Here is a 20,756-nt window from a genome sequence, read left to right as displayed (position 1 = left end):
TTGAGTTTTGAAAACTGTTTTACCGTCGGAGAACTTCAAGCGGGTTCCTAAATAAGATCGACACTTCCCTACATCGACTCGTCAATGATTTCCTAAAACCGTTTCGATGCTCATGCGAAGTGCATATCTGCAGCGGGGCGAAAGATGAAGAAAAAGCGTAGATATACCTACGCTTAGTGTACATAGGTACATCCCTATACTATATTCTATGCTGCCTGCGCTTACGCTGCAGCAGCTAGAATCGCAGAATGTGCATGCACGTACAGATGCATTACACCTATACGTATGCGTACGTGTATACGTACATGCGTGTCTGCGCGGGGAAACTTTCGAAAGCTTACATTAAATTTCAACAATTCTGCAGCGTTCAGTTGGTTGGCTTATAAACATATATACATTATATACGTATACTTGCATACGTACAATGGACGCGCATCTGCATATCTGTACATATACTTTGCACCGTGACCACTGCACCACGTTATAAATTTACGACGGTACAAAAGTTTAGATTTATTATCTGCGCGGAATGCTGCGCTCTTTGAGCTATTTTGCGATACTTTTTTTTGTTCATAATTTATTTTCATATCGTTTCTGTAACATCTTTTTCCCCATCTGCCTACTCCCGCAGACTGTGTTCAAAATTTTACACAAAATTCAAGCGAACCTCGATTTTTTCCGCTAAAATCTCAATTTTCCATGATATTCAATATATTCTGTAATCTTATGATAATATTGTATTATACATTATTAGATAAAAAATGTTATTGCTTTGAATACGAGCAATGCACAATACATCTATTCTAAATGCTGTTTGAAATATCTTGTTGTATCATCGGAGAAAAAAAAAAAGCAAAAAAAAAAACAAAAAACAACAACACGAAACAAAAGGGAAGAAGAAAAAAACGAAACAGAACAGTCAAAGGAGAAAAAGGAACGTGAAGGCAGTTACGGCGGAAAATTGTTTCTACATGTACGTGAATTGCCTATCATGGTGTGTATATACCTAGATCTATGCATGTGTACGTATACACACATGTATAACGTACGAGATGAGCATATATATATGTATATATAAACATGTATGTGTATGTATGTATATAGTATATATATATCTATGTAAGCGAGCGACGGAGCGACGGAGGCTGCGGCTATGTGGCGCCTACCGTCCACCATCTATAATCTCTATGCGGATATCGATTTTCCTCGTTGTATTTCCTAAATTTATGCAAACTAGCATTCTCCCTCTCTCTCTCCCCCCCCCCCCCTCTCTCTCTCTCTCTCTCTCTCTCTTGGTTAGTCGTACCCACTCTATCAGACCTGTATACGTGTATACATATAGATAGATTTACCGCATCTATACGTATAGGTAGAGGTTCTTTCCGTAATGAGTTTTCTCTTTTCTGCCTGATTTTTTCTGTCTCTTTTTTGTTCTAGTTCATTTCAACCTCTTCACCAACTACAATATTATACTTTTAGCAACAGTCGTTATACTAATACGATTAATTCTCGATCTCCATGAAAGTGATCGAAAAATCATAAATATGTACGCATATTGTAGTTTAGTTTTGTATATTACCTGTGTGAACTATACGAAAATAGAACTTGCGGGTAAAACTTTCGCCGAATACTCTAGAATGATATATTCGGCATAATATTTTGTGTATGATTGATTAATTGCTGAAAATAATTTTAGTCTTCTTTTATTATTGTTCAAATTCGAATTCTAGAACAAAACTTTCAGTAGTTGTAAAATTGTTCAAATCGGATGCAAAAAAAAAAAAAAAAAAATTAAAATGAATTCAGAACCGATTAGCGAAATTATGCATATAATTGACATTTATCAAGTAGGAAATTTAAAATTAGTATTATTCAGAGCTGCTATGTTTCCCAGATTAAGGAAAGTAACGATAATGTAATCCAAAGTTTGTGTTCAGGTTGGATAATTTCCGTAAAGTGTAATAGTGAAAAGTTTTATCCCGCAACCGAAAAACGTACGTGTAGAGCGTCTAATTTTCACGTTCGTAATATAAACTGCGGTAGTACATATAAGGGACGTAGTTGCGTTGTTTTCCCGGTTAAAACGTGAAACTCGCTCTGCATACAGTTTCGCCAGAGTGGAGGGCAGTTGGGTTAAATTTTCAGTATTATATCTACTGTAGAATTGGGCACTTCTCCATTTAATACTTCGAGGTACCTTTTAACCTGCCTAAATACATTCTAGTTAATTTACTGACGATGGAAACGTAAAGTTATACCTATCATACATTATACATACAATTAATATGTGCGCAAATTATATATTGTAGATAATACCTACGAGGCTTCGATTGCTTACAGATCGGATTTATGGAATTAATTTAATCTTTTGAACAATTTTCATTTCTTCCATGTATTGCGATATAAAGTATGAAACTTTCTCATTCAGGACGAAAAAATATATGAAAAAAAACTTGAGATTTCCTGATTCTTCCGTGTTGTATATATCGCGGAAGTTTTCGCTTACTGTTTCTGCTAATGGATGCCATAACTTAAAATTTCTTATGCCTTAGCGCCGTCCGCTCTGTGTAACAATTCTTGTGTAATATTCTTTTTCTTCCCTGCAGCTTTCTCGTTTCTCCGGTTGTTATTCTCTTACAACTTTTATACACGCAGACGCATCCCGCATAACTATCCCCACACCCCAAAAGCGCGAGACACATTTTTCTTTACGCTGCACAATCGGCCGAAGTGAAAAGTCAGAGAGGGTTGTTAAATCTGTCAAATTGACTGATGGCCGAAGGCTATAAGCCCTAACAATACGCATCCGAAGGCGTATCCGCCAGACTTCTATCTATCTTCATAAAAATACACACGTGCGAAACCGCTCGGCCGATCCTCGTCTCCTTCTCTTATATGTGTACAACAATATGTACCAGTTATGTGAACGTTCATATACGGCCTGAATAAGTTAATCTTTTGTTGGCAAATCTGTATACCAATGCCGATGATTGACAATCGACTGACGAGCAACCGCGGTGATGGAAAAAAGTGAAGGGAATTATGTATAATGCAAGTAAGAAGTATGAAATGATAAAAGAAAAGGAACAAACAAGTAAGCAATATGACGAGAAAGTAGACGAAGAGGTTTGCATAAGAATAATTTAAGTCAAAGTTTAGGATCAATAAGTTGGGCTTTAGTTTCTGCAGGAAAATTGTAGGCCGTCACTCGTATAATCGACGAGTATAATCGAAAAAAGTAACATTCAACTTAAGCGAATAAAAGTATGGGTATTTAATTATTCGTATATAATCTGTCACGTATAATTTTCATTTCTTTCCGACCACCAACAGGAAGCATTTTTCATAACGGAATGAAAAAGCTCCAAATCATTGCCAAGTGTGGCTGCAGGTCCGCGGAATTGTTCCGATGATAAAATGCATGTGAATATAATCTAGGTCACGTGGCGAGTTTGAGAATGCACCGAGACATATATTTGCGAGATAATATATACGTATAGATACCAACAATATTGCCATATGGATCGGTATACTGAATGTGAAATGAATTAATGAAATATTCGCACCGTTTCAAAATAACCAAATGAATATTATATTTTATATATTACACATTATAATAACCAGTAAATATGCATAATTGTCAATATGCCTGAGTGTTACGGATAGACATTTGTGCAAGTACGCAACGATTATTAAACCCTTTCAATCACAGTAGGATGCTCAGCGTCTAACCTCAAAAATTTCCACGTCTTAGCCTTATCACAGTTCATTTATGACTTCAATTGATCTTTGTTTCTTCGTATAACCCCAAAAACACCCGAGTAACAAGTTTCGACGAGAATTATCGAATTTACATCAGCCATATTGGATCTGCCATTTTGGATTTAGAAGTTATCAAATTCCGACTTCAGATTCGTGTTTAGCGACCCCGAAAATTCCCGAGTATCAAAATTCAGGCCAAAATATTGAGTTGAAAAATATGTGACTAAAAGTGTCAAGAGTCGGAAAAATACTGAAATAGTTAGGGATGCGGAATATCGTCGGGGAGAAGATTCGTATAATTCATAAATACATATTGGCATGCTGCAGCTTTCCTGCATGTTCGGATGTTCCGTATGTATATCCACAGCAGTTACATCTAAGTACCTATGGCATGCAGTCGGTAGCTAGTTTGATGCGGTATAAGGGTATGGTTTTCAGTCTTTCGATTCTTTTTTCATATTCTAGGGGAGTGGAATGGACTGGGGATATATTTATTAATTTGGCACCGAGCCCTGCACCGGATAACCTTACGTTACAACGTTATGACGCGTACAAAGCTACGCCCAGATTTCTTTATAGGCAATTCCCGAGACTGCATAGAACGTTGTAAATATTACCCCTATAGTCGGTTGCAGGCTTTTTCCATTCCCCGCCGTTATAAGAATGAACGTTTTATTTTATACTCTCTTGACTTCTGACGCTTCGCCGCCGCTGCTGCTGCATCGCTATCCGAGTGCTTCTATGTACGGTTTTATTTTCTACTTTTCTTTTTTTTTGTCGTTTCTCTTTTCGCTGCTTTATCGTTGCAGCCTAGCGCCTCGAAGACTCTTCTAGCTTCCGGTCCCTCACATTTCGCAGAATTTTCCCTGCCTGTCGTGCGGCGCGAATTTTACCATTTAATATTCGCTTCCCGGTTATAACGTCGAGGTGTTTGGAATACATCTGTGAATGGGTTTCTTGGGTCTGAATGTAGAAAGATGTTTCTATTTTTTCCAATTCTTTTTTACCGTAATCATCGAGCTTTATAAAATACTAATTTCACGTCAATATCTCTGCAAAGTAATAGTTATTGTCTTCGGTGATTCAATTTGGAAACTCATCCAAAACTTAAAAAATTTACATACATTCTGTCGAGCTTGTGAGGTGAATGTAAAAAACATTATATTTTTCAAAATTTATCTTCTCTTAATCATGGTTAGATTAGTTGAACTTTGGTTCATCCTAAGCTTGGATTCATGTGCATTCTGTGCTGCTGGAATCACTTTAGAGTTAGGAGTGGTTGAGGTCTGCGCTACGTCAGACGCGTCTGACTTTAGCGGCGAGTGTCTACTTCGACTGTCCGCATTGTCGCAACCCGACTGACTCTTTCGCGGGCACTTGAACGGGTTCTCAATATTTTACGGGTTCATTTTTTTTCTCATTACGAAACTTGGCGGTTCTTAAAATTTTTTATTTCATTGCGGACGAATGTTTCTCGTATTTATATTATGTTTCACGTATAATTAATATTTGCAGAAGGTATGAATGCAGTTTTTGGCAAACTAGGCAAAGAAAGAAAATTAATAGAATTCTTCTTGGGCTCTGCGGTAGGATAAAGTCAAAAATTATACGATAGTCAAGATATTAGACCCGATAGTTGTAGACGTACAGATAGAGGATAGGTGTATAGTTTTACTAGAGCCGGAAGCAAGCCCGCACCCGAAAAACCAAATCGATAGGCTTATAGCACGCTATACATACACATTGCCTATGGATGTGTATGTAATGCACGCATACATAGTTAACCGTGGGTTGCCCTGGATCTAGCTCTCCTCAACCATTTCGCGTAATGCACACACGCGCGCACACACACATGCACGTATAACGCATGTACAGTAATATTCATTAATGCCCTGAGCTTCCGGTCAACTTGTTTTCGGTTCAAACTTGTTTTCTTTTGGAACATAAGCATAATTAGACGTATTTATAATGCCGGAGATCATGAGAAATGTATTGGTACATGCATAACCGCGCGTGCACCGCGTATGTTGCGTGAACGCGTCATGTTTCTATACCGGATTATTCTGATCGATTAAGATGCAGCTGCGGTTTTCCCGACTGCAACTTCTTTGCATACCTGCGGCAGCCACTCGAATTCATTTATTCGCCTCACGTACCACCTCCGCCAGTTTACTTCGCTTGCGCGTCTACATTGCATGCGACCCGCGACGACGACGACGACGTCGCTTCGGTATAATGCACTATACATTTATACCCATATCTTAGAGGCGAACATGCAAGCACATCTTAGACGTGGCTGTAATATAATGTTCCGCAAACGTTCTCGCGCTGCGGTGTAATGTTATAAACGAAATATACTGAGGGAGAGAAGTAAACCGGTTGAGCAATGTACTAATCATACCAGTATTACGTGTTAGTGATGTAACGAATGTAAATTTTTAGGTATTCGCGAATGCAAATGCGTATGCGAATATACATTTTTAAATCTGGCGCCGTTTCTCTACGGCTAAAAGTTGACGATTGATTAACTAACAGGTACATCATACAAGTCACTCGCGCGCATTAGCACCGTTTGCATCTTATTCCAGAAATTGCCGAGCTGATCCGAACCAAGCCGATTGTTTGTGTGATTATTTAACGACGAATCGATACCAGAAACAAATTCATTTTGAGGTTAGAGTGTGATTCAAACGTGGAGACAAAATTTTATGATAAAAGTTCATCATTAAACTAATGTTTTTTCTTTTATTTAATATTATTTTCACAATTTTTATAAGTAAAATATGAAGTATTTGTGAGTTGCCTTGGCAAAATATTTGCGCGATTTTTGCGAATGCGAATACGAGTATTCGTTACATCATTATTACGTATACGAAGTGTAATTATATAAGCTACAGGGATTATAATAATTACATCAATATACAGACTCGATGGAAATCGTTGATAATTGCATGTTTGACAACTAAGGAATAAAAGAAACGCGATGTTATCTGAATTAGAGAACAGGGTTTCAACGGCTGCAACCCTCCGCGTGCACATAGTCGTTCCAAGATGGCCGCCTACGACAATTCGCTGAATAATAATGGCGCTGGCTAGAGCTGAGTTCTTTCTAATTGAATATAAATATTAAACTTTACCCATTCGCCGGTATTGCGGCAGGCGTGGATTTTCTCTTTCTGTGAAAACTTTCCGGGTATTATATTAATTATATATCGTACTAGCTGGCAGTCGCGGTTTCACCCGCATTCAAATTTAATGACCTAACCTATAACCGGAGCTAATCTAACCCCCGGTTAAAAAAAATTCATCTTTGCATGGCTATGAACCATCGTTTCGACAATACGGATATATCGTACCTCAATCGGTCAAGTCGTTCAAAAGTTACACGATAATTATCAAACGCACAGAAGAGTTATATACCTTGAGATTGTACGGTGTATTTTATCTGTGCAGTATTTGGCACAAATTAAGAGTATACAGAATACGAGGAATTATACTTTAACGGGTAGTCGCAGCTTTATTCGTTTTATTCTAAAACTTAATTACACACACTTGTACAGTTCAGTATTGGTGATCATCTTCAACTTGAACATCGTAAGCAACGAATGGATGTTCCATACTTCGACTAGAGTAACTCGCACGAACCTAGGAACACTGATACGTTAGTATATCTATATCTATATATATATATATATCAGTGCCTAGGAACTATAAGGTGAGGTCGAAAGTAGCTAGAAAACAAGATGAAGAATTACGGAAACAAGAAAGGAAAATTTGAGTAAATATTGCACAGACCAGGTCAGCGTCGATGTTTGTGCTACTGGCAGATATAAATATACTGTAATATATGCAGTACATGACTGAGTAATATCTGTAAAATCTTCCGGGATTTGGTGAAGGGTATGCGGTACATACATTATATTATAGGTCCCCGTGGTTTTAGGATAAGTCTAGTAGATTATACTGCTTTAGCTGACCGTCGCCGTCGTTAGTCTAAAAATGCAAGCTGCTCTTTATTTTCCGCTGTCTAAAATAGCCCGAGAGCTCGGAAGAGTGGGGAAGTTGCAAGCCTCTCATACACGTACATATAGCCGTACGTAAAATACCGAGGCAAACTGTGTATACGGATGCATGTGTGCGTGTATATGCGTGCATGTGTACGCAGCTAATGTACGTACGCATACACACATCTGCGTATACAGGTATACGCGTGTATGTATTTACATACGTATATTCGCGGAGAGTAAGTAAGCAGGACCGTGCGGACGATATCCAAAATAAATTGCGAGCAGCTGTTGCGTTCGGATCGCTCTGCTGGGCCGATCGTCCATGTAAACCTATACTCACTTCACCTACCTCCCACCTTATTTCCACTTCCTTGGTTATCTAGATTTTCCTAGCTAGATATAATTCGCTATCCGTTGGTTATTCCGCGTTACATCTCTCTGTGATTAATTTTTACTTCTTACTCCAGGAATATACGATATATTGATATAATATTATGTGTATACATGCGAATTTCAAAACAACAATCATTGTGAGTGATCTGCGTGTTTCGATGCATGCGTCTTAAGGGGATATCCTACTGTAACCAGCGTTCAAACAGGACGATTTTTGGGAATTTATTTCGGAAATAATGAAATAATTTTTTGCGTAAGCTGATGTTTCCCCCGCGTGATCGGTTGGTGTACATGATTTTTCAGATAGGGTTGGTCTGAAACAAAAAAAAAAAAAAAAAATCTGCATCGATTACATGGTATTAGCTATGTTACGACGGAGCTTTTTTTCGTTTTTCGTTTTAGGTCACGTGAATAAATTCCTGAACTCTTTATCATTTTAGGTAATGCGTATCATTATTATGAATACATTGTATATATTGCAAAAAAAAACCGTACTGAGAAAGTCGCCCGTCGCGCCATAGCCCATACCATGTATAGTTAATGAGGGCATTTTTTTTGAATTTTAGATCAACCACGTTTGCGGAATTATGTATACCGACCGATCGCACAGGAGCCGATGCGAATAAAAATAACGTGTGAAAATTTTTATATTTTTTGATGAAAAGTTTTACACACATTCCTTAAGATGTACCTGAAAACATATGAAAAAATTAATCATATTGCTTTTGTTGTTTTTCCTAAATAAATTCCCAAAAATAAGTTGTTTACACGCTGGGTACAATAGGATAACCCCTTGACCTGTTTAAGTATGACCAGTAGCTCGAATATTCCCTAGATCCCTACGGGTACCAGTGATTCGAGGTTATAATGCCTTCAAACAAGCATATTAGCTGTCCAGCCTCAGTTCGAGTTTAATTGATGCTTAGCGGAAAGTAATATGCCGGTAAAATTCTAGGTGAACTCATATCATAAAAGATGCAGCTACAATCGTTACGGAATTCTCTAGCCCCGGGGAATTTGCAATAATGAAGTTGGCAATGCAACTGAGTCAACGCATCTGCACAAATTAACTGTACAGTCTTTTACCTATATATGTAATATTGGGATTTTCACTTTGTAATATGCGTCGTCTGGTGGAAAAAAATCAACTAAATGCAACCAGGTTGACATTTGACCGTGTTTTTCCGCGTGTGGATAGTAGAACAGGTATATTATTGATTACGTTTTACTAATGTATGGGACACGAGTAATTTGAAACCCCAAGAATTACGATTTGCCTCCATTAAAATTAAAAACTTAGGTTATGTGGTGATAAAATGGCGCCGACAACGAGACTCAGACGTCATGAGACATTTTTCAATAGATTTAAGAATGTATGAAAGCAACAAAAAAATAGAACAGAAACAGCAGAATCGCTAGAGATGAAAAAAAAAAATCCAGGAAACTCGACTTGAGCTAACGGACGCCACGCCTATATAGCAGCTGCATGTATATCAGAGAAGGACACATGTCAAAGCGTCTTTGACTCCGCACGTTGCCGATCCTTTAGTATCCACGCTGAATACCTAATCGAGTTTACGCACTGCGAATCGTGTATGCAATCAAGGAGCAGGTATCTCAACACGCGTGCGATTACCTGAAGCTTGTGCAGTGGCGTGGCTGCAGAATATGGAAGCAAAGCGGAAAGAGATTCATTTTTTCTTATAAACTAGAATTTCGTACCGTCATTACACAGTTAAGTGGATTAAAATACAGGTATTAAAAGTCGAACGCGCGTGGTTCATTTCCCGACTACACGATTTTCTCTCCCCTTGACGGTTTGAATTTTTCAGTAATATCACGTCATTGCTGCCGTGATGCGTTCTGCACGTTTCTGCGGTATCAAACGCGTCGACGCATTCCGCTCACTGTCAATGCGTGTTTCTTAACGCGAATTGCTATTCCGAGTGCGGAGACTGTTCCCAGGCTGCGTGAATCGCATATTTTCATTCGAAGCATCGAAGAAAGAAAGAAAAAAATAGATAAATAAATAAATAAATAAAGAAATGTACACACATACCTGTACGATTTGAGTTACACTTATTGTATTGCGTATTCTTTCACCGGTATATCAAGGGGGGGACAGCTTGGACGGTCTAAAATGATGCCTATTTGTAGGAGTTTTTTTTAAAGAAAATAAAAACACTTGGAGCAATTCGAGTTTCAAGGCTCTGTTATTTATAGTTTCAAGAAAATTTTTGAATCTTTCCATTGAAATTAATAACAAAATGGCGGCATGGCGCATATAAGTAGCGAACGACTCCGAACTCGAGGGATTTTGCGGTGGCGCATCTCATGACACCACCGTCCAGTTTGTAACAGATAGAAAAAATTTGTAGAGTTCAAAACATCTTTTTGGATCTCAGCTCTTAGCCTAACGTGAAAAAAAACGTGGTCATCGCTTCTTATACGCGCCATGCCGTCATTTTGTTATTAATTTAAATGAAAAAATTTTTTAAATATTCCCGAAACTATGTATAATAAAGCCTTCAAACTCAAATTGTTCCAAGTGTTTTCATTTTCTTGAAAAAAAAAGAAACGCAAAAAATAGGTACGGTTTTAAACCGTCCAAGCTGTACCCCCTCCTTGGATGCGATGACGAAGAGGAAAATTTCTCTTACGACCGATATATTCCCGCGCTGAAGTTTTCTTGTGCTTTTCTGTTACAGAATGAAAAATTAGAAGTAAAACAGAAATGGGCCTCGAGATTGTTGGGGAAATTAAGAAAGGACATAACGCAGGAATACCGAGAGGATTTTGTTCTTAGTATAACCGGAAAGCGGCCAGCGATGTGCGTCCTCAGCAACCCTGATCAAAAGGGCAAAATGCGTCGGATCGACTGCCTCCGCCAGGCGGACAAGGTGACTTTCCTTTGCATTTTCGATTTTTTTTTGCTTTTCTCGTACCATCATTTTCTTGTTGCAAAGCTCCGAGCATAAGACAAATGCTCATCCGTGACGAACCTTCTGCCGCACAGGTCTGGCGGTTGGATTTGGTAATGGTGATACTATTCAAGGCGATTCCCCTCGAGTCGACGGATGGCGAGAGATTAGAGAAGACAGCGGAATGCGCCCAGCCCGGCCTATGCGTTAATCCTTATCACATCAATGTCTCCGTCCGAGAGTTAGACCTTTACTTGGCTAACTTCATCACCAGCCACGGTAAGCTGCAACGTCACTTATATGTATTCGCAAATCATTGTCCTACACCTCCTAAAACCCGATTTTATCAAGAGTCAATGATTTTCTACGAATCTTTAGATAAATTGGGACATTTCGTACAATATTGTAAATATGCATAGTTTGACATAAAGATTTGTATTTTTACAATAAAAAATCTACAAGCTACTACAATTTGTTAACGAAAATTAACAATTCATTACGAAAAACTGTGCATATTTTCAATTTTGTAAGAAACAATACGAAATGTATATTCAATTACGGTAAAAATTCGTTTAGTAGAAATTTTCATCAGGGTTATCGACACGATAATAATAACCGTTTCAATGCAAAGCGACTCATGTATACGAGATAGAAACGCATACATGTGCATCAACAAAGTTTAGCTGCATTCATTTTCTTTTCTTTTGCAATTTCATTTCATATTTTCTCACAAATGATGCCAATATTTCTTTGCCCATATGTACACGTATACGCAAGCAAGGTGCAGGTATCGTTGAGACTTCCTTGTCTTTGGCTGAACGCGTCAGTGGGTGAGAGGCTCGTATCCCATCCGTTCGCCAAGAATCCCTTCCATGTACCAGTTCATTCATTAATTTCATTGCTTTCAAAGTAGATGTACACAGTCCGCATATTATACCTATACTTTTCAACGTTTATAACCTTGCCAATTCGTCAACTTCGCTACCGTTGAATATCAGCAGGCTATAACAGACACACCACGCTGTCTATGCGGAAGAAACTAGTATTAACCTCTTTTTTCCTTCCGTCTCTGTTTCTCAATCACAGAAACCAGCTTTTCGAGAATGGTATCAGTATAATAATCCGTCTTTCGGGAGCCTTTCAAGTTATTTATAATAAGAAATTCGCCTGGTTTCGAGCCCTGAAAGTTATTGAGCGATCGCGTTTTTTGTTTCTAAACTTTCGTCAGTCTCGGTATCAAGCAGAAATGTAACTATGAGGTAAATTATTTCCAATAGCGTGCATAATCAGCCTCATTCTGTTATCAAACTGTTAACGTTATGTGTATAAATTGATTACAATTTTTCCCATCATCGCCAATAAAACAAACGTCAAGTTATTAAACAAAAATGACTATCCGGATCAGTGGAAAGTGTTATATTTGTTATCAGAGTACACAAGCTGGATAACTAGAGTGTACACGTAGTGCAATTGGCTCTGGACCCCGTCTTAGGTCGACGAGTGTCTAGAGCAACCGGCTTGGCAGCAATTTTCGTAATGTTTACAATCGGTTGACGCAAAAATTGGCCGCGCCTGCCGCACTGCTAACAAGATCAAATGTGCGGGAGTGAGATGGAAAAAACTAGTGAAAAAAAGTATACAATCTATATATGTATACTATGTATAGTATATACATTTATATATTTGAGAAGGAGAGAAAGAAAAATGACACGGAATAAAATCAAACGCTTCGTTGCCAAGACATGGGGTAGGTTAGGCATTCCTTCCAGTATCCCATTCTGATCTTATAGCTATTACACCGCATAGTTGATTCTTGTGTGTGTATATGTGTATAAACTTATGTAGCTTTCGAGTAGCCCAATATCGCATATCCGTAGGTGGTAGTTTCTCTATTTATCCTTCCAACTTAACAGTCTCTCATTTTTCTTGCTACTATTTATTTGTTCGCCTTCACTTTAGATCAGTTTCCTAGTTGCACGAAAGATTAAAGTTTTTTTTTATTTTTGCATAAAATGAAAAAAAAAAAAAATAAACAAGCAAGGAAGTTCATACTCACTCGTATATAACGTAAGTGTAATTCGCTTCGACGACGATGTATATATTTATATACGTATATTATATACACGATGTGAAAGCACAGTTTCTTCATATGATCATGGGGTAAGATGCGGATCTCTTCAGTATCTTAGCCTTGAAACATGTCTGGGTTTAGATTATTGTGCCACTGTGTATATTTTAAGAGTAAAGGAATTTTCATGATGTTGATCATATAGGTATAAGGTAGGTTAGATTATAGTCAAGATACAAGACTAAAAACAAATGATGATGACGACGACGTGTTAAGTGATTTTTATATGTGTTTTCATACTTTCTGAATATCTTTCAATATACTGCACCATCCAATCGGCTATCAATATTGGTTCTTTTTTTTCTTATCGCGGTGCGTAACTACTTCAAACTCTTTTTCCCTTCACAAGCAAATAAAAAGGGAATGCCTTTAAGCTTCTTCGCATATAAATAAATCTACATCATCATATTCCCAGTGGTACAATATATTTTTCGTTCCACGTATACAAGGTTGCATGATGGTAATGGCTTAGCTCTGAACGCAGCTTGTTTAAACTTGCGCATTTCCATATCAAACAGTGCGCGGAAGTCTCATGTCTCATATGTTGGTAAAAAATAGGACAGGGCAAAGGTTTGTAGACCTGGATCCGTGCGGTAGATTAGAGAATGTCCCTAGATCCTGAACTGTTCTAAATACTGAACATAGTTGTATAAAATCGTTTTGCTCTGTATTAACGCGGTAGTTTCGACGTGTGCATTATGTGTATGGATATATATTTACACTGTATTTGAGACACGCACCTGTCCCATACTCTATTCCTCTAGTCTATAGTAAGAGCTGAGGACATGATACTTGCGCAATGAGCACAGCGATATTTAGCTCTCAGGTCGAATCCACATCGAGATATACGTCTCGGAGACAAATGACACGGCGTACTGCATTCCTTCACTAGATTTAGCTGCAGGACAGCTGTATAAAAGCCACACGCGCTGCCACGTTTACAGGTTATAATCTTAAGATATTAAGGGTATGTAGTACTTCTACCTTTACCGACCGATCACACTCACCTTTTTCATCCTATATTGAATAAACAAATGAATGGAAAGGGTTCAAATTTCGACTGCGCATCGCTCTCTCGTAGCGGAGCTCAGGAAAGTTATTCATATCCAAAAAGTCAAGTAGCTTTTATTTACGAAATCATTGTAATTCCTAGTTGTCGTCTAGCGACCTCAATATTGGATGAAAACAGTCTCGTGATGGCTCATTTCACTCCTCGTTCGTACCGGAATTGCGGAAAATATTTCAATTATGCACGCTTTGCCTCTGAAATGCGGGAAATACGGGAATAGTAACACGTGTCAAATAACCACACATATTTTTGACCATTTTCGGGACATGAGTAGCTTTCCTGAACCCCGCTGCGAAAGAGTGATGCACCGTTAAAATTTATATCCTTTCTGTTCATTTGTTAATTTAATGTAGGAAAAAAGAGAGTGAGTTTGCTCGGTCGGTAAAGGTAGTGGTACTACATACCCGTAAGTACGCCATCTTGTTCCCTGATTCACCATGAAACTTCTTAATTTTCATGTTATACACATAATCACTGCGGCAGTTTTGCCGCGGTCTTTCGAAGTATCTAGAGAATCATGTCAAGATGAAGATCCGTATTTATACTTTGTCAGTTCGTTGTGTATATTGTTTAGATATAATATACATACACTCTGCGCAGTCCAAGCGTAAAAGCAGTTGTCGCGAGGAATCAGATCGACAGCGGTGATGCTTGGTTGAGGATCTTTTGATCTAGGCGCGGTGCCGTAGGTAATGGCTGTTCGGAAAAGATGCCTGTATCGGATGAAGAGAGGATTTTTGAATCATAAATGCGGTAAATTGTAACGAGTACCGTTAAGATTTCAGAAGCGATCAACATTAACTGAAACTTATATGTTTGAACTGGTGCCTTCCGCGCAAAAAGATGACGAATTATAAAAGAGAATTTTTGTACCGTCGGTAAAATTGACCTCTGCACTCATCTGACGGAACATCATCTTTTCGGGATGATTAATGATCTAATTTGTTATTCCCAACGATTCAAATAGCTCATATACACGATGTTTCGATTTTTCCTGATCAATCTAGGCAGTTGTTTTTTCTCGCAAGGCATTGGCGCGATGAGCGAATATATGGCGGGTAAATTGACCCTCGAGATTTGGCATAAATTATAACCTTATAGGAACTCGTGGCGAATATTCCCCAGTCGTGTAATGCGTGTCGTAAAATAGTTGCACCGCCATTGTTCGTTGTGAACTTTGCCTAAAGCTTAGCCCAGCTTAGTAAAACGGTTTACTGCAGAGTAGGCATAGCTGTAACGCACGATGTCTGCTGGCTCGACTATAAATAAACAAGCGCGGACTGACTGCCCTGTAACAGTTGCGTTTCGTCGTTAGTAAGTATAGTATATATATGTATAATATATATAGCAACTTCCACGCGATGTCTCGTTTTATGTTACAAAACGGCATTTGTCTTGGATAATTCAGCCATGCATACGCTTAACAGAAATATTAATACATACCGTCGCAAAATTTCAATCGGTTCTATAAAATAAACGGTCTTGAAACTCTACAATTTTCCCGCTCTTTCGAACACCTAGGCTCGGCGCCATTTTGTGCTTTGCCGGTCACGCGGAACAACAAAATGGCAGTGTAACTTACGCGCTTATTATACATGTATACTCGCCAGGGTTTCTTTCCGCAATCCCGCGCATCATCGTTTACGACGTCGTACTCTGCAGCTTAGAAACGAATCTTCTAGGCTAGGGGTATTTTGGTAATATCTATTGCGTAATGAGATTTGCGTAAGGTCACATTAATACATAAAACAATATGCGTATATACATGTATCTATACACATAGATACATTTCACGTGTATATATATACACATACATGTATAACAACGACGAAAATAAAGCTATACTAATAGCTCGGTTTCTAGTTCATCAATTATTGTTATTAATATTAATACCGTCGCATAAAATATTTTTAAAATTTTAACATTATCGCGCGTGCTGATTGAATGTTCAAAACGTTGTGCCATTTTTTGTTCTTCCACCGCGAAAAGTAAATCAGTTGCGAAACGGCTTCGCTCTCTCCAACTTTAAATGTAATTAACTCCTAACGGGTATACGCATATATAATGTTGAAAACTGTTATTGTGGACACGTGTATATTGACCATTCAAATCGGTTTCTCGTTTTTATTTTTATTTTTTTTATTTCTTTATCCGAAATTTCATTATCACTCCTTTCGTTTGTTTTCAGAGGTTCTCAATGGAATCTGCAACACTAGCAAAGACGAAGAAAGGAGACGAAAAGGTATAAAAAAAATGGAATAATACAATATTCAATGTATAACAATGCTTGTACACGTGTGTTGTACATCAGCAAAATTATTATAGTTTGCACAATTTGCAATAATAGGTAAACGAGAATTAACAATTAAAAAAAAAGTCTGACCGTTTTTTCCAATTCTATTATATATGTGCTGCGTTTATTTTGTTATATTGACATTTTTTTTAAAATGATGGGCACGAATCTCTTCTCTTGTATTCTGTCTGCTTACATTATGTATATTATGCACATATACTTCGCGTGTTGTGCTAAAATTATGAAAGGAGGAAAGAAAGAAAATATTTAGTACGCGTATAGATTGGAAATATTGAGATCTTATGCGGGCCTGCGTTTTTCATTTTTTGATTGTTTTTATTTAATAAAAAAATAATCACTGTTATTTCTTTTTTTTTACGCTTTCAGTGTGCACTCAATTGGCAAAAAATTCCTTACCACACCAAGGTGTTTGTCTGTTTATTTGTTTGTGAGTGTTGTGCGCAGGTGAAAGTCGACAGTTCAAAATGGAGAGAGAAAGAAATGTTTAAGCTTAAACAAACGATTCATTAGATCAATTTTTTTCTCGAAATAATTATCTAGCAATTATCCTTGCCGCAAATTTGCATACGCAAGTCGGAATACATGTTCGGTAGAACAAGTCTTACGTACAGCAATAAATGCCGTCCAGCAAAAATGAATTATCTTATCTTGGCAGATATGATCACTTGATGATGCGCGGGAAAGAGCTAAAAATATAGCAGAAACCTTCAATGCAGTGCGCAACGTAAATTCACAATTTTTATAAATATTTGTTACATAATAATAACACCAGCAACAGCAAAACTAAAAAAGTATAATAGGAGTGATGTCAGTTACAATGTCATGAAAAGTAATAATCACATTAATAGAATCGGTCGTGTGACAAAAAACAACAACTTGAGCTTACTGGCAATTACATTTAGTACATATAGCCACAGCCATAGATAATATAATATTGGTGTTAGGCAATCGTGCAGGATTCATTTTTTTCATCTCTCTCTTTTGCTTAGCATGAAACAGCGAGTGAATTTTTTTTGTCCAATTATCATTACCTATACTTTTGGCTGGTTATAATCGTGCAAATAAAGTGAGGTAATATAATTAGTTTCCGTGGGATTCGGTGTGTTCCCAGGTGGTTATCACGAACTCTACAACGGTGTCGTCTGCAACGACACGATCCTGGCAACGGGTGTCTTCAGTTCCAAAGAGCTATGGATGCTCTCGAAAGGTAGGCGACAACTAATTGTAAAAAAAAAGAAAAAAGAACAGCAACAACAACAAAGTCGATAATAGTAATGTTAAAAATATATCCGCCTCATCCTATCACCGCATAAGATCTTAGTAAGGGAAATTTTGTTTATTCATATTCTATTTTTTGTTATAGTTTTGTTTACACTTGTATTTTGTTTTTCTTTTTTCTTAGCGCTTACAAATACTACTGTATGTATAACAATAACGCACAAGGAAATATGTCTAAGTTCAAATTTTCCCGCTATTTATCAATCCGTTAAACTGCTTGTCTCTTCTTCTATTTTTATACATGTTGCAATTGTTTTTAAGGAAATGCGATTTTCTTTTTTTTTTTTTTACAATTGTTTCACAACGTTTGAAGGGGAAAAAATCTAGTGAAAGATACTTGCGTATTACAGAAGTCGATATACACGTTGTATCAGGTATATACCTACATGTAGCGTATGTAACGTATGTACGATACACTTGTATGCATAACGGATGAGTCCACTATATATCAGAGTGTGCAGCGTGAAATTTATTTATAGAACCGAACAATGCTCACGGTCTCAGAAACTCCATATAGTTCGACCCACACCGACCAAAGTAGCTTACCTCAGCACTCGCTGCAGGGCGTTGCTGCAGTTTCGCGAATAACGAGCGATTTTATTTATCTGCACGTACCTACTCTTTTCTAATTTTTTTTCCCTCTATTTCTATGCATACATATAGAAGATCTTTTCTTCTCAGTTTTTATTTTACTGTAATAGAAGGCAGGGAGAAGTATTTGATTAACAAAGTGCAAATATGACAAACAGTGAGTCCGATTCTTGTCCAGTAACAAAGTTACGGAATTTATCACATACACAGTTTTGATTTGATAAATTTGTATGATAAATTGATTCGTAATCACTTATGTCTCGCTGCTGTGCGAGGCGTTATTAAATTGGCTTCAAATTTGTGAGAGTAGCGACAGAGTGAAAGAATCGCTCAATAGGCTCTGTGCCAACTTCTTACTTCCGAATTCATGAAATGTCCAAATCCATGTCCACAGCTAACCAACTAGATTTTAAATCAGTCTCAATGTCGGAAATTTGTTAGGTCCAGACACGTGTTACTGTAAAATACAGGAAATATGTCTTTCGCTGGTCTAATAGAGCAAAGCAAATCAAAGATAAAAAACATTGGAAAAATGTGAAGTTTGGTTCTACGTTACAAAAAAATTCTCGGCGTTCAAACTTGGAAAATATTTGAATAGAAACCATGAAACCCACATTTCACGTATACATATATTCAGCCTTATTTATTACACAGTATAGACGTACTTCGTGTATCAAAATTTTTTCAAATCTAGGCTTTTGATTTTATAACATTCTCTGCTTTTTCCTTGTGAATTGCGTTTGAGTGTAATATCGCATCTTCAGCTGTCGCGCGCATTTCTTTATTTTTCAAATTTACAATTGGTTTGTTGTTGTTCTTGTTGTTGTTGTTGTTGTTGTTTTTCAATGTTGTTGTTGGTTCTGGTTTTCTTTTTTGCGTGCATTACGACACATACACTCGTGTAAGCTTATATAGATATATGTGTACGTATACCTAAGTAATTTTCAAAAGATGAACAAAACAAGGCTGTAGTTACTATATGGCATGCGTCTGGTTTCAGCTTCCATACTACATGACCTCAGCGACATGCAGCCCCAAATAAACTCGATCAAAATAGAGCACCCGCCGTACTACTGCAGCAGCTACACACCGCCATCAGCCGCTTCTGCGGACCATGCACAACCTGCGGCTAGCTTCAGTAAGTGCGACACAGTTCTTTCCTTCTTTTTACCACCTCATTGCACATCATCTAACCTATAATTAATACAGCCGACTCCGGTTCATTCACTGCGGACAGGTTCTAGTCTAACTTTTCACAAAGTTAGACGAAAAAATATTTACGTGGTATCGGGTATTGACTCATCTCGTAATTACTGTTATCATTATTATTTTGAAATATTTTTCTGTCCAAAATTCAAGGGGAAAGAGAATAATACCGATCTTTGGGTAAATGCGATCGGCTCGCTTGGCGGAATCGAAGTTTAACTTATCGATCACATCAATACGGTTATCTTTTTTATCGACCCCGTTTGTTTTCTACTGTTTGTTTTTTTTCGCCAGTACATTCACTGCAGACGGGTTATAGCCTAACTTTTTACAAAGTTAAACGAAAAAATATTTCCGTGGCATCAAGTATTGACTCATCTCGTAATTATTATTGATATCATTATTATTTTGAAATATTTTTCTGTCCAAAATTCAAGGGGAAAGGGAAAAATTCGATCGGCTCGCTTGGCCGAATCAAAGCTTAATTTATCGATTACATCGATTCGTATATCTGTTTTATCGACCCGATTTCTTTCGTACCGTTCACTTTGTGTCTACGTTGGGTAAATCGAATTTAATTTAGGCCCCCCGCCTGTGCATCAGCTGATAAGAAATGACAACAAGACTGAAAAAGCACCGACGGTATCTGTCTCGAGTGCTTCGAACTTTTCGCCCGTCTTGAGGCCGGAGGATGCTCACCGAGGCGTTGACTCTCCGCACTCTCAGACCGGTATGTCGAGTTTTTCTTAATCCACATTATTATTAATTATTTATAAATAAGTCGCGAAAGCGTTGGAACATACGTGTATGAACTATTGCGGAGAGCAGATTATTCCGAAGAAATAATGCTGATCTTTATATTCTAATCGACAAGAATGCAACGTTTGATTCGTCACGTATCATCCATTATACCTAGATGGTACGAAAATTAATCATATGAAAGTCAAATCTATTAGGGTCAGAATAACCGAAATATATTTTCTGTAAGTATTGAAGACAAAAAATATACCTACGATGTATATTTCTCGAGATGCCAAGAAGTAAAAGAACATAGTTGTATATAGTAAACGATAGTAAAAAAAATTAG

General features: G+C 37.6%; 1 protein-coding gene and 1 long non-coding RNA gene across 11 annotated transcripts in view; one reads left to right on the top strand and one right to left on the bottom strand.

Annotated features, from left to right (window-relative positions):
* The window catches only part of LOC107217283 (nuclear factor 1 C-type), a 46,700-nt gene that overhangs the window by 10,388 nt on the left and 15,556 nt on the right, over positions 1-20,756 (top strand). For 8 of the 10 annotated variants that reach the window (XM_046740411.1, XM_015654754.2, XM_015654755.2 and 5 more), the window contains exons 3-8: positions 10,871-11,062; positions 11,179-11,362; positions 16,469-16,522; positions 17,706-17,801; positions 19,464-19,601; positions 20,253-20,399. In XM_046740411.1, coding sequence (XP_046596367.1) covers positions 10,871-11,062; positions 11,179-11,362; positions 16,469-16,522; positions 17,706-17,801; positions 19,464-19,601; positions 20,253-20,399 — 811 coding nt within the window. The remainder of the gene's footprint in view (positions 1-10,870; positions 11,063-11,178; positions 11,363-16,468; positions 16,523-17,705; positions 17,802-19,463; positions 19,602-20,252; positions 20,400-20,756) is intronic. The other 2 variants (XM_046740412.1, XM_046740413.1) reach the window with 2 other exon arrangements.
* On the bottom strand, positions 7,254-7,740 carry LOC124294578. Its single transcript, XR_006904482.1, has 2 exons — positions 7,678-7,740; positions 7,254-7,407 (listed from the first exon to the last, which is right to left on the bottom strand). It is a non-coding gene; the product is annotated as an uncharacterized LOC124294578 (long non-coding RNA).

The sequence above is a fragment of the Neodiprion lecontei genome, chromosome 5, assembly GCF_021901455.1.
Source record: "Neodiprion lecontei isolate iyNeoLeco1 chromosome 5, iyNeoLeco1.1, whole genome shotgun sequence".
In the NCBI taxonomy this organism is placed as follows: Eukaryota; Metazoa; Arthropoda; class Insecta; order Hymenoptera; family Diprionidae; genus Neodiprion; species Neodiprion lecontei.
The sequence above is the reverse complement of the archived record's forward strand: the minus strand, read 5'-3'. Positions and strand labels throughout refer to the sequence as shown.